Below are 13,659 nucleotides of genomic sequence, written 5' to 3' on the forward strand. Positions count from 1 at the left end.
TTATTTGCAAAGCTCCATTCTGATTGGTGAGTAAAGTGAAGATATCATGTAATTGACCAATCACTGGCAATGTTAGATCGGCAGGTATTCTGCTCAGGGGGTTAACTCAGACGATCAAAAGTAAAGTCACCAATAACTACATCAGAAAGTAAACTTAACCCCATGAGCACTACCTGCCAATCTAACATTGCCTCTGATTGGTCAATTACATGATATCTTAACACTGTGTATACTTTCAGTCATCTGGGATTTGACCAGATTTAATTATCTACTAAATACATATCTTCATTTTAATCACCAATCAGAACGGAGTTTTGCAAATAATTCACCCCCCATTTTTTTGTTGCTGATTGGTCCAATTGATAATGAAAATTTGTTTTGGCCAATCACTTGTAGTTCTCATGGGGTTAACAGTAGTGTCTGTGTAGGCGCACTCACAAGTAGCTACCTGCAAATTACTTTTGAAGATTTTTCATGCAAGATATCTTATCTACATGCAATGTGCTACTTTTGAATTTAAGACCCATGTGAACAAGACTTGCAATCTAGGCATTCACTAGAGTGTATGGGGCCTAATTATTTTCAATTCAAATCAGCCAAATATACCCATGTTTTCCCAATAAAACCTGTTTAGAACATGACTTGTATAAATTTGCATACAAATCCTAATTGGGGGGTCCAAGTGGTCCTCCATGGCGCAGACACTGTATCTTACCTTAATTTCCTTGCCCCAAACAGCAAGAGTCTGACCTTCCTGGGAAGGGGTCCAAGTAGCCACCCATGATACAGACCCTGTATATCATACCTTAATTTCCTTGCCCCCAACAGCAAGAGTTTGACTTTCATGGGGGTCCAAGTGGCCCCATGGCACAGACATTGTATATCTTACCTTAATTTCCTTGCCCCCAACATCATGAGTCTGACCTTCCGGGGAAGGGGTCCAAGTAGCCTCCCATGACACAGACGCTGTATAGCAATATCCTTTCCCTCGACATCATGAGTCTGGCTGGCACACACACTGTATATCTTAGTCTTACCTTAATTTCCTTTCCCCCAACACCAAGAGTCTGACTTTCCGGGGCGAAGGGGTCCATGGCAGAGACATCTTCAGGGATGGGGAATCCCCCTCCCAAATCTCAAAATGCCCAAAAAGTCCCATTTTGCGAGCATAGCGAGTGAAAATTTTTTTGTTTTATGCCTTTTTGGTCAAAAAAGTCCAAATTTGGGGGGAAAATCCACTATTTCAAAATCCGCGGCGGCGGGCCGCCCCTAGTCCAAAAAGGTCCAAATTTTGAAAAAAAAGGTCCACTTTGTCAAATCAGCCCCCACCCAAATAAATCCTGGTAACGGGCCTGGACATATTACCTCGATTTCCTTGCCGCCAATAACAAGAGTCTGGCCTTCCTTCATAGTCTCCAAATCTTTGATCTTGTACCCGCTTCTATTGCCGATTCTATTAAGAAATATACAAATTGACCAAACATAGCAATATCAACTGTCGATTATCACCGAGGTAAAAATGGGTAATACCGGTTGAAATCCATACACCCCCCTATGGAAGACATGACTTTAATCTCCCACACAGGGGTGTAGATTTCAAATGGAGCCACCCGTTCCGGCAGCCTCAATTGAAATTCACACCCCCTGTGTGGGAGATTAAGGTTGGTCTGAACCCTGGAATTATGGAAACTTTCGGGCCTCATAACTTCTAAATTATTGGTCTAAAGTATATAAAAGTATACATATTTAGAATGGCAAAGACTTGATAAGTTCATCTGTGAGGTCATTTTGGGCCAAAATGGCACTTTTGGCCCAAAATCCCAAAAATAACTGTTTTTGGCCCACTTCTTTTTTATACACCGTAACAAAAAAATTCTTGGGGCAAATTTTTTTTAAATTAATTTTTAAAAACTAGATCAAAATATCTAGGACCCGTTTTTTCATTTTTTGAATTTTGACCAATTTCACCAAAAATATTTGAAATTTGGATGAAAATCAGGCTTTTTTATGATTTTTTTGAAAAATCAGCATTTTTTGACCATTTTTGGCGCAAATTTCTCAAAGTTAGTCGAAATTCAAAAAAATGAAAAAACGCGTCCTAGATATTTTGATCTAGTTTTTAAGAATTAATAAAAAAAAAATTTTGGCCCAAGAATTTTTTTGTTACGGTGCATAAAAAAGAAGTGGGCCAAAATCCGTTATTTTTGGGATTTTGGGCCAAAAGTGCCATTTTGGCCCAAATGTGACCTCACAGATGAACTTATCAAGTCTTTGCCATTCTAAATATGTATACTTTTATATACTTTAGACCAACAATTTAGAAGTTATGAGGCCCGAAAGTTTCCGTAATTCCAGGGTTCAGACCAACCTTAAGGTCACATCTTCTGTAGCAGGTGTATGGATTTCAACTGGAATTGCCCAATGCAATTCAAGGTGTTAGTGCAAGAAAGCCCTATCTGTGATAGCTGCCACATGTCACTTATGTATAAAAATAGAATGCAAAAATTGTCAAATGTTTATAGGGCAGCTATTGCAGATAGCCTCAAAATCACATACATTTTGTACCTACATGACACAAACAGGTTTTCTGGCTGTTTCTTAATCACTATAGAGGGAAGCGTGTGTGTGGGGGTGGGTTTGTTTGCATTGGTCCACCTGACCCATAACATTTTGCTCATAAAGTGTGGACCTATAGCAACCAAAGTCATCCACGATCGTAAGAGAGCAACCGAGGGCGCTAGATGTCGTTATAATGCATGTGGTATATAATATAGGTCCCCCATGGCAGGTGTAACACCAGGTCCATGGTTTAGCGGTTAAATATCATATCTTACCACATTCAATAGCGAAATATCAGTGCGTATACGTAGAGGTCCACAGTTACACTGTTAATTAATAGAAGGCTCATAGGGTCCATGGTTGTAGTTGGGGGGGTAGTTGACATGTGTGATGCCATTTGTAAGCTTCAAACAGGTATTTGCTGCATGTCTGATATGTCGACAAAACCAATTTAAATCCATTGCCAACTGACAAATGATCATAAACTGCTCAAATAAAGAAAGTCCGCAGTCATGTAACCCGTCCTACACCAAAACCTGATCGTGTTATGAACATTTAATTGAAAAAGTCGTGTGCAGAATCTTGTTAGCTCCAACTTGATACCAAATTTGCAACCAAAAACTCTAAATTCAGAGAGATTGAGACCAGTATATGAAATTTGGTGCATTTTCAAAAGTTGCAAATTAAAAAATGGACCACGCTGAGCTATAGAGGTGAATGGCACAGCGCGACCATTGACATAGCCCGAAACAACCGCTAGGTCATATCGATCGCATCGTGTCCTAGTATTCATCAGTAAAGCACTGTAGCAATCCATGCGTTTTAAATTAACAATTGAATAAAGCGCGCACTTGGGATAGTCGACATGGGTTCATCGTGGGCAAGCAAGCTTGACCACATTGCCACGCTTAAGCAATTTCGACCGCGTTATCGTTTTGATTTGCAACTTTTGAAAATGCACCAAATGCCATAAACTGGTATCAGTCTTTGTCACTTTTGAGTGTTTGGTATCAAATTTGGTATCAAATTAGAGCTAACAAGATTCTGCACACAACCGTATCAATCAAATTTTCATAACAACATCAGGTTTTGGTGTAGGACGGGTTACATGACTGCGGACTTTCTTTATTTGAGCAGTTTATGACTTACAGTAAATCACATTTTTGCATGAAAATGTGCTTAATACATGTATGTAATTTTGTAGTATTTACTGATAATACGCTATTTTGCAGGGCCACTGCCATCATGGATTTGAAACAGGAAATAAGCCGGAAGTGAGTTGTATTTCACAATGTTTGACCCGATTTTAAAGTTTTTTGAAAATTTGTCCAGACTAATAAACGCCAAACTTGTGTTTTAATACTCTCCAAGCGAGCACCAACTGCAGATGACAAGTTTACTTTTTTTCTACTTAAATTTTTCATGACCGTATTTGGAATCAGCTTGAAAAATGCATTAAAATGAGTACAAACGAGCCTATATTGATTCAGTGGTCTTAAAGATAGTCCTTGATATTTTGAGAATATCTCGAAACTCCTTCATGTTGAAACCTACGGCCAGTACGTAGAGTATTATATCACTAGGGTCCACAACATGCTCATCAGGGGCACAGTTCTTAAACTCCCATACAATTGTACATTCATTGAATGACCTTTGAAAATTTGTGAAAATTTGGGGACAAAAACTCATACTCTGTAACTTGAGGTCAAATTTTGCACTATGGTTGTTTAATTGTGGTTATTGAACTATGCCATTGGGATGAGGCCAGTGTGGTCCACATGTACTTACGCTTTACCCTCCATGTCCAGCAAAGTGACCGATCTCTTCTTTGTTATTAACCCCCTGCCAATCTAACATTGACTTTGATTGGTCAATTACATGGTATTTTCACCTCAATCACCAATCAGAATGACACTTTGCAAATAATTCACCCCAATTATTTTGCATGGTGAAATTATATTCTAACAATGTTGCTGATTGGGCCAATTGATAATGAAAATTTCTTTTTGGCCAATCGGCAGGTAGTTCTCATGGGGTTAAATGTACTTACTCTTTACCCTCCATGTCCAGCAAAGTGACCGATCTCTTCTTTGTTATTAACACAGCTACAAGAAAAATAAAGAAAACAAAGGTGTATAGATTTCAACTGGAATAGCGGGTCTCCCTGTCAGTCGGAAACCCAGTCAGTCCAAACTACTGCTAGTCCAAATTTTTAGGGTTAGGGTTAGGGTAAGGGTAAGGGTTAGGTTTAGGGTTAGGTTTATAGTTAGGGTTAGGATTAGGGTTAGGGTTACGTTAGGTAAGCTTAAAATTCGGACTAAACGGTGGTTCAGAGTGACAGGGTTTCGGACTGACAGGGTGTACCCGGAATAGCCCATGACCTTTGCCCTTTGTGTAAGATTTATGCATTTTGGTCTGGTTTGAGACATGTTAATAGTGGTGGGTTAAAGAATTGTGATGTTTCAATTTTCTTAGGGAACCAGCTTATTGATGCAGTTTGATCTCCTGAGCATTTTGACACCTTTTTCATCTAAATCTGCCAAAAAATGAGGTGCCAGCCAAAACAAGTATCTGGACGGTGGTCGGTGGTGGGTGGGGGTCTGTTGGGGAGTCTGAAAATCAATATTTTCATCAACAATCATTATTATATGCCTGTCTCTGTTAAAGTTGGTATTGATTTGTATGTAATTGATGTCCAGATTTCATTTAAGAAATTTTTATGCAACTTTCAAAAATGTAGACATCAATTACATAGAAATCAACACCAATTTTAACAGATTTAGGCATATAATAATGAATGTTGATGAAAACATTGATTTCCAGACCCCCAACAGACCTTCCCTGTCCAAATACTTGTTTTGGCCAGTACCATTTTTTGGCCGATTTGGATGAAAAGGGTGTCAAAATGCTCAGGAGATCATACCCCATCAAATAAGCTGGTTCCCGAAGAAATATGAAACATCACCTTTTTTTAAAGGTTGTTTGATGGTCACTTTGACCTACCCCTAATGTTGGTCCTTAATATTAACCCTGGTTTAAACCACATTAACCATGGTTTAAGCTATGTTAACCCTGGTTTAAGCCATTTTAACCACATCCACTTACCATCTCCTTCCCATTTCTTATGCTTCTTCTTAGACAGCTTACACCTACAATGTATAAAATTGAATCAGAGAGAGATTCGCTCATTGTAACTATGATGCGCGGCGCCCAGAAGTGACACTGGGTTGCCCGGCAAATTTTTTACATTTAAAAAAAAAAAACCTTTCTTTTGCTTGGGTTAGAAAAACATATTCTTTGTGCTAATTTTTGTAATCAGAAGCGAGTCTCAGAGTATTTAATAGTACTCAGGGGCCCAAGAACTGATGAAGACCATAGCATTGCTGGATTTAGATCAGGCTTCCTCAACTAGATTTGTTGAAGCGCCACATGAAATAAAAGAAAACTGTAATGCGCCACTCAATGGCTGCGAAGCAGCCATCCAGGTGATTTAGCACCGCGCGGGGGAGTCAGAGGGGCAGGGGCGCAAATTGTGATTTCTTCCTGAGCAAAGTTTTAAGGCTCAAGATTTCCTCAATCATACCAGACATAGAATAGCTTTATTCTGCACTTCAAAAGATGAGAACGATTACATATAGCATGTATTTTTAGAGTCAATTCTTGTGCGACAGAAGCTCTTTTCCCCTTTCTTTTCCTTTGCCTACCCAATTTCCTCTTTCATTTTTTTTTGTCAGAGCGAGCACAACTTGTTCAGTGCTTTATGGTTCTTCTTTTAAATTTCCTCAATATTTTCCAGGTTGTCATCTCCTCACTGGCATTAGTATTGATAAACTAAATTCCTCCATGACCTTTGTTCCCATAAAATCCTTTTGCCGCCTCTCTCTAAATTTCCTGAGATACGTGCCCTATTTTTTCTTGCCTTCACCCATCATCTTCTTTTTTTTTCTGTTAAATTACATTGAATACCTCCTCTGGTGATGAATTGTAAATTTCCTCATATCATTCATTATAACCCATTTCTATATTCTAACACCTTCCTCTTATTTGCTCTTATTTCTTGAACAATCATGTGAATTCCTCAAAATTTTCACCATTGTTTCACTGCCTCACAGTCCTCCCCTATTAACTTGTTATCTTTTGCTGAGATCTGTTTCCCACTACGTCATCTTCTACCTCACTCCTCTTCTTTTCTCCCTCTTCCTATCCTTTTTTCTTCTCCTCTCCCTCCTTTTTTCATCTCTTTCTTTTTTCTTCTCAATCCATTATTTCCTCAATTTTGACTGTCATTTCCTAGGAGCGGTGCTCCCCGCTCCCGCACAATTTGCATCCCTGCAGAGGGTGGTGTCTCCCCTCGTAAGTTATCGATTTTTGGAAATTTGAGATGCAAATGACGTCATTTGGTGCAACATTTTGTACTATTTTAGCCTGTCTTTACAAGGATAACATGGGAATCGCATTGTTTAATGTTGAAATATTGGGGATATGGATGAAGTTTGATCAAAGGGTTTGATTTGATTTGATTTTTTTTTAATTAAAGTGGCACGCGCGCCGCTATTTGCGGACCCCTGATTTAGATGTTTTAAATTCCCCTTCCCCCAAGCACCGCCATCCCGCCACTGACTGCAGATGACATGCTAATGCATTCATTGTTTTCTCCTCCATTATGATAAATGAATCCACTGAATCACTTTGAAAACTTTCACTCTATTACCCTTGGTAAACATCAGCCAGTGTTTTTTTGCATGCAATTCCATGAAACAAATGGGATTTACTTTTAAACTTACCTTACATTTTACTAAAATACAGTAAGCCAAATAATTCAGGTACCAGTTACGTTCACCCCCTGTATTTCCTAAACAAAGACAAATATGTCAATAAATTGGAACCAACAGCCAATAGCTGCATCTTTTAGATCAAATTTAAGACCTGATTAGTTGACATTGTTCAAGAAATAAAGACACGACGATCCCAAAAACCCAAGGAATATGCGAAGTTAAAAGTTGCAGTTTGCCACATTGCATGTCCTACACAAACCGTTCGTGAACAAGAGAACTAGCGCTGTGCTTTCATTGATTAGCACATGAAACTAGCGTCATAATTTCATTGATTAGAACACAAAAGTGCAACTTTTATTTTGTATCTTCATTAGGTTTTTTCATCACCGTTTCTTTAATTCTCAACCAATTTCAACAAATTAGGTCTTAAAACAGAGCTAAAGGGTATCAGGCATTGGCTGCTTGTTTTAATTTTGACACAATTGTCTTTACTTAAGATATACAGGGTGAATACAACTGCTACCTTAATTCTTTTGCTTGTGGTGTAAATGATTGTGGGATTAATTTTTTGCACTTTGCCAATTTCATTTGTTTTAAATTCACAAATTAAAGCTTCTTTACATTGACATACATAAAAACGAATAACATTTCGTCCCTTTAGGCAGGAAAAACCTCCCATGATAGTGGCCCCTGAACATGTTTAAAGCAAATCCTCCTATGTAACCTGTTGGCAGTTTTGTTTTAAACATGTTCAGGGGCACAAGCACATAGGAGGTTTTCCCTGCTCAACGATGATTTTATACTTTTGCAGTAATCCAACTTAGGTACAATAACCTAATGGGGTACAACTTGCTAGACTTGAGTCCAGTCCTTGTTTACAGAGTTTAGGGGTTTGAGGGCAGTCTTGTAATAGGACTAGTAGAGTTGCACCCTATTTGGTAATCGCTCCCACAACTTACCACATGACATTGTAATAGTGACATATCACGCCCTCATCTTCACTTTTATCTTGTCGGCTTCCTGCGTCAGAAGTGCTGACATTCTCAGATGATTGATTTCCCTTTTGCAGCAACGGTTGTCTAAATGTACTGCGTTGAAGGCCTGGCATTCTTCTCCTTACCAGTGCTACTGGTGTGCTCTTAGACTCCTCCTCAGTCTTGTCACCAATATTATTTGTAGCGCTATCATCGTCCAATTTGTGTACGGTAGTTTTACAAGGAAAGCTGCTCTTTTCGTAGCTTTCTTTTATCTCGATGCTTTTGCTTGAACTTTCTCCGCCTGCATTTTCACTGGAGCTGCTATCAAGCTCTGTTAAATTTGCACTTTGAGTTGTATCTTTCTGTGGATTTATAAATGACCTGACTGATTTACTTCTATTTGGTACCGAAACACATGCATTAGTACGATTAGAGTCAGCGTTGTCAGGATCAGTCGAGGTTGCCGAAGGATCAATTTCCGGTTTTGGCTTATTTTGTACGAGATGCAAAACATCTCTTTTAGTTCCCAACAGATTCTGTCTTGAAGTACCTTCTTTGCCATTGCCCTTAGAGATAGCATACAGGCTTGTATGTTGATTGGTGGTGGATGGTTTAGAGACAGCCTGTAGGCATGTTTGTTGATTGGCGGATTGTTTAACAGCAAATGGTGGCGTGAAGCGTGCTCTCTTGTTCGCCGAACCAAGCTGAGAGGGCGCTGCTGATCGCCTCATGGCTGTATTGGTAATTTGAAATCTAGGAAAGAGAAAGACAGAGCACTTTTTAGATGTAGTTTCAGTTTCAGTTTCTTTTTTCAGTTATAAGTTGGCGGTTTTTGCTTACTTGCATAGAATTTAGTACAACTAATTTGATTGTGATTTGGCACAGTGTTCAAAATACAAGGGGGCGACGGGCGATTCGCCTCTCAATTCTAAAAAATAGCACCCTTGAAATACTGGCCAAGGGCAAAAAAAAGTTCAATGCTACAAAATCGCCCCATTGAAATTCAAGAATAAGATACTGATATTTTACAACAAAAATTCCCAGAGACATCCAAATGAACAGACAAGAAAAAAATCCATCTTTGAATGTGTTTTCATTTTCAACATTCGTCTCAACAAGGAACTAATCGAAACACCTCCTTTTGTACCTCCTTAAAAATAATGTTAGATGAATGTACAGGCACATGACACGTAGTACCATACACTACAGCAGTCATTCCTTTTTCTGAATATTCCCCGCATTCAATTCCATTCAAGCGTTTGTTAAATGTTTTTACACAGTAGACTGAGTAGTGGTGACATTTTGTATGCACAAAAAGTGATGAATAGCATTGTTTCATTCAACAACATGCATGACTAACAATAATTTTAAACAACGAATTCATATTCTTTGGTTTTCTGTACATCTGTATCTGTCGTTTCACGTACAATCACCATCTCTGGTTGTCGCATACGTAGGAGGGGATCATGTGCAAGTCGCAGTTAAATATTGAAGTGGGCCTTTGATGTCAGCGTCTTGATGTTGATGGTTTCTAGCTTGGTCTTGAAGGTCTTGACGTCGGGTGCGGTGTGCAAGTCTTGGTTGAGTTGGTTCCATTCGCGAATAGTCTTTGGATATAGCGAGTGCCTGTAACAGTCTTTGTTTGCGGTGATTATGTTGTAAGATAAGGCCCCCGATTGCCTAGTCCTGGGTTGACTGGATGAATTGTAGATGACACTTGATGTAACTTGGTATACCCGTGAGTTTCTTTGTAGATGGTGGTCAAGCGCATAGTTGGCAGTGGTGATAAAAACCCATCCTTTTTATTTCAAACTCACCCTTTTTATTTTATACCCTTTATACCAATACTCCGAAACCCACCCTTTCTAAGCGTGCCATCAATAAGTGGTTATGATGGTCCAGGAGGTGCAGATTTGCATCCAAAGAGAATTACAAAAGATTTAGATGACCAAACAGAATGGGATTTTAATATTTTTTTGTGTTTCATTTAGTGTCATTCAATTGGAAATTACAGTAAGCTTTGAGATTGCAATTGTTGATTTCTAAACTCACCCTTTTTATCAGTGACCACGCTTTATATTTGGACACACATTTAACCAGAAATTTTTCAAACCCACCCTTTTAAGCATTTTGTGGATCCTTCAAACCCACCCTTTAGACTAAAGCGTGGGTTAGTCTTATCCTACTGTTCTGAAGAGGTTCCCACTCTAAATCAGCAAGAATTTTTAGTGATACTTAGCCCTAGAACTCTGGCCATAGTATCCATAGTATTGTTGGGAATGCTTGAACAATCCAGTACAAAAAATGAAAGCATTTCAATGCTTGATCGAACCAATACAAATGTGTGTCAGATCACTAATTAACATGATAAAACCCACTTGAGAACACACAATCGCCGGTCATTTCTAAAGATGCATTTATACTCAATCGCTTTTGCAGAAACCTGAATCGCACGCATGATCAGTGTACTAAATCGCCGTCATATTTGCCTGCTGAGCATTTTCAAAAGCGACACATAGGCCTATATTGTGCAGTTAACAACAATGATTCAGTCTGATGATGAGTAACCTATGGGTATAAAACTATAAACACAGCTTTACAGTACACAATGACTAATTTACTAGGCACAACAGACTGTGTTCATGTACTGTTACACAGCCAAACATGGCAGAGTAGGTCCCGGATGTTCGGTACATGTTCCTATCTCCTCAACGTTATACCATTCCAACAAGGAATGAGATACTAAAAGCTTAACATCTAATGATACTGGTCCCTGCTGTAGTCGCCAACAGTTACAGTAAACCATGGTAAACCTTAGTACAAGGAACTTATACGATGTCCTCATTCACAAACTGATCTGTCCATCGTATAAGACTATAACCATACGGCAGCGTGGTGAAGGAATGTTACACAGTCAAGAATAGGGTCCGTCATTTTTTTATTCAGATCCCTCCCAGTCTCCCAAAACATCAAAAGCGTTGCACGTATACTTACTTAAGACTGTCTTTTTTCACATAACGCAGACAAAGTAGGGCCAACTTGCCTAGAAATGGCCCGAGAAATGGTCAAATTTTGGCAAGAAATATTTCTGTGTATAAATCCTATGTAAGTCCCATATCACATCGTTTTAGGCGATCGTGTTTTTTTCTGAAGTTTGGCTGGTACCCACCAGCGTCATGCATGTGACGTGACACAGCTAAAATAATCGACTGGAAATCGGGGATCATTTAAAATGTCAACAAATTTCAAAACATGGCGGGCGGTCCGAATTTTGAGCCATACAAGTTTACTACACCCATCGAATGTGTGTCATCAGCCCTCAGATCGGCCCTCAGACACACACATATACAGGCATAGAGTTCTGCAGTAGCATGTTTTGTTGACATTTTGTGTAATGTTTACATCCATGACAGTTCTAATACCATCAACAGACAACTCAAATACAAAGGATGTCAGTTGACAATGTTAATGTTATGCAATCAAGTTTACAACACTATCACTCTTACAATGAATGAGCAGAAAGTCACTGAGTCATGCAATTCAAGTACCAATATTGATTACCTGAAGTGGCCTAGCCCTACTGCAAATGACCAGATATAACCTTTCTGATTTTCTTGTTATTTTGCAATAACAAAACCATGTTTTCCTTGATTTTGGTATGAAATTGAGCAAATAGAATTAATTGTCATGTCAATTTGGAGTTATTAGGGCAACTAAAACTGATATGAGGTAAGTTCTATATGTTTGGAATCTGTATTGCCTATTCTGAAGGAATGATTGCCATGTAAACAAACCATCCCCATCCCATACCTAGAGTTACAGTTCACTCTATTATTATCTTTTCCACAAATAAGAAACATCACAATACATGTATGTGGGCTCATTTTGGGCTCTAAGGATGCAGCTGAGGAACTCTCTCAAGGACAGTTTGGGCATGCACTGACGATTTTAATCCCATTGTACCAGGGTTTGGGCGTGCTTGGATGATTTTAATCCCACTGTACTAGTCTATACTCCCAAAGTTGAGGTAATTGATCAACATTGATCTCATCTTTTGGGTGGGTTCAAAATTCCCAGGGTTGGCAAAACTTGCAATCTTCATGGGAGTAATTTACTTAGTGCAAAAGTGGTCAAAATATTGCTCTGCAAAATGTCTTGATTTTCATGATTTGGATTTATCATATTGAGCAGCATTCTACTTGTGATGTTTCTACACTGTGTAGAGAGGGTCTACAGCATCTCTGAGGTAAAACTGACAAATACAAGGTATATTTCTTGATGCTTGAAGTTTGGAATTTCTTAAGCGTACAGTGCATCCCTAGATATACCGCTGCAAGACTTCAGGTCCATATGTCATTATCATTATGTTTAAAGGAAGTGTCTGGCAATCACAACATTATGTCTTATATGTTAGAAAAATAATTATCAAGCACGAATCACATGGTTTTATTTAAAACAAAGTCATATTAACCATAAAAACGAATAAACACAGCCATCTCTCAACACGCGATATTCAAAATTCCCGCACCGAAATTGTCAAGAGCAATGACGTCCTAATAATTCAATGAAGCCTGACGACATTTGAGCACAAATAACCATGACGTCACTGCTCTAGAAAATTTGGTAGCGGGAATTTTGAATATCGCGTGTTGAAAGATTGCTGTTTTATTCGCTTTTTATGGTTAATGTGAGTTTGTTTTAAATAAAACCATGTGATTCGTGCTTGATAATTATTTTTCTAACATATAAGACATAATGTTGTGATTGCCGGACACTTCCTTTAATGATAAAGACTGAAGTCTTGCTGGCAGGAGGTAGGCCCATATGGACATGGTGTTCTACTTTTCAGTACCCTGTTTTCCATGGGTGACTGTAGTGTAGGAACCCATGGATTCGATCCACGTAGGCCCATATGGACATGGTGTACTACTTACCCTGTTTTCCACTACACCCATCGTATGTGTGAGTTTCGGCTTTTACCAATTGGACAAGGCCTTATTAGATGGTTTATATACCGGCTCCATACATTCGATGTATGTAGTTTTCCACATGGGTGACTGAGTGTAGGAACCCATGGATTCGATACGTGGTGAACTAGGTAGGTATCCTAGGTGAATTCAAATTTGCCATCAAATTGCATCGTTTTATATATCAAATTAAAGCCCTTGAGTAAACTAAGCCAAAACTGAAAACCTTTTTTTCATAGCACTTTCCGTAGCAAAGTTACATCTTGTCAAAGATTGTCTTTCATCAAAAAGATTCAGCTAGCAAAATTCCCCAAAACGGCATTTTGGGGGTGTTTCTAGATCTTAGTCTCATGGCGATAGCAGCTTTTTTTAATGGAACTG

At 38.8% G+C, this 13,659-nt stretch overlaps 1 protein-coding gene across 3 annotated transcripts in view; it reads right to left on the reverse strand.

Annotated features, from left to right (window-relative positions):
- Nucleotides 1-13,659, reverse strand: part of LOC140146028 (DNA repair and recombination protein RAD54B-like) — a 58,282-nt gene that overhangs the window by 43,343 nt on the left and 1,280 nt on the right. For all 3 annotated transcript variants that reach the window (XM_072167765.1, XM_072167768.1, XM_072167767.1), the window contains exons 2-5: nt 8,294-9,064; nt 5,665-5,708; nt 4,610-4,664; nt 1,366-1,453 (exon numbers count right to left, since the gene is read on the reverse strand). In XM_072167765.1, coding sequence (XP_072023866.1) covers nt 1,366-1,453; nt 4,610-4,664; nt 5,665-5,708; nt 8,294-9,042 — 936 coding nt within the window. In that variant the 5' untranslated portion in view covers nt 9,043-9,064. The remainder of the gene's footprint in view (nt 1-1,365; nt 1,454-4,609; nt 4,665-5,664; nt 5,709-8,293; nt 9,065-13,659) is intronic.

The sequence above is a fragment of the Amphiura filiformis genome, chromosome 2, assembly GCF_039555335.1.
Source record: "Amphiura filiformis chromosome 2, Afil_fr2py, whole genome shotgun sequence".
Lineage (NCBI taxonomy): Eukaryota > Metazoa > Echinodermata > Ophiuroidea > Amphilepidida > Amphiuridae > Amphiura > Amphiura filiformis.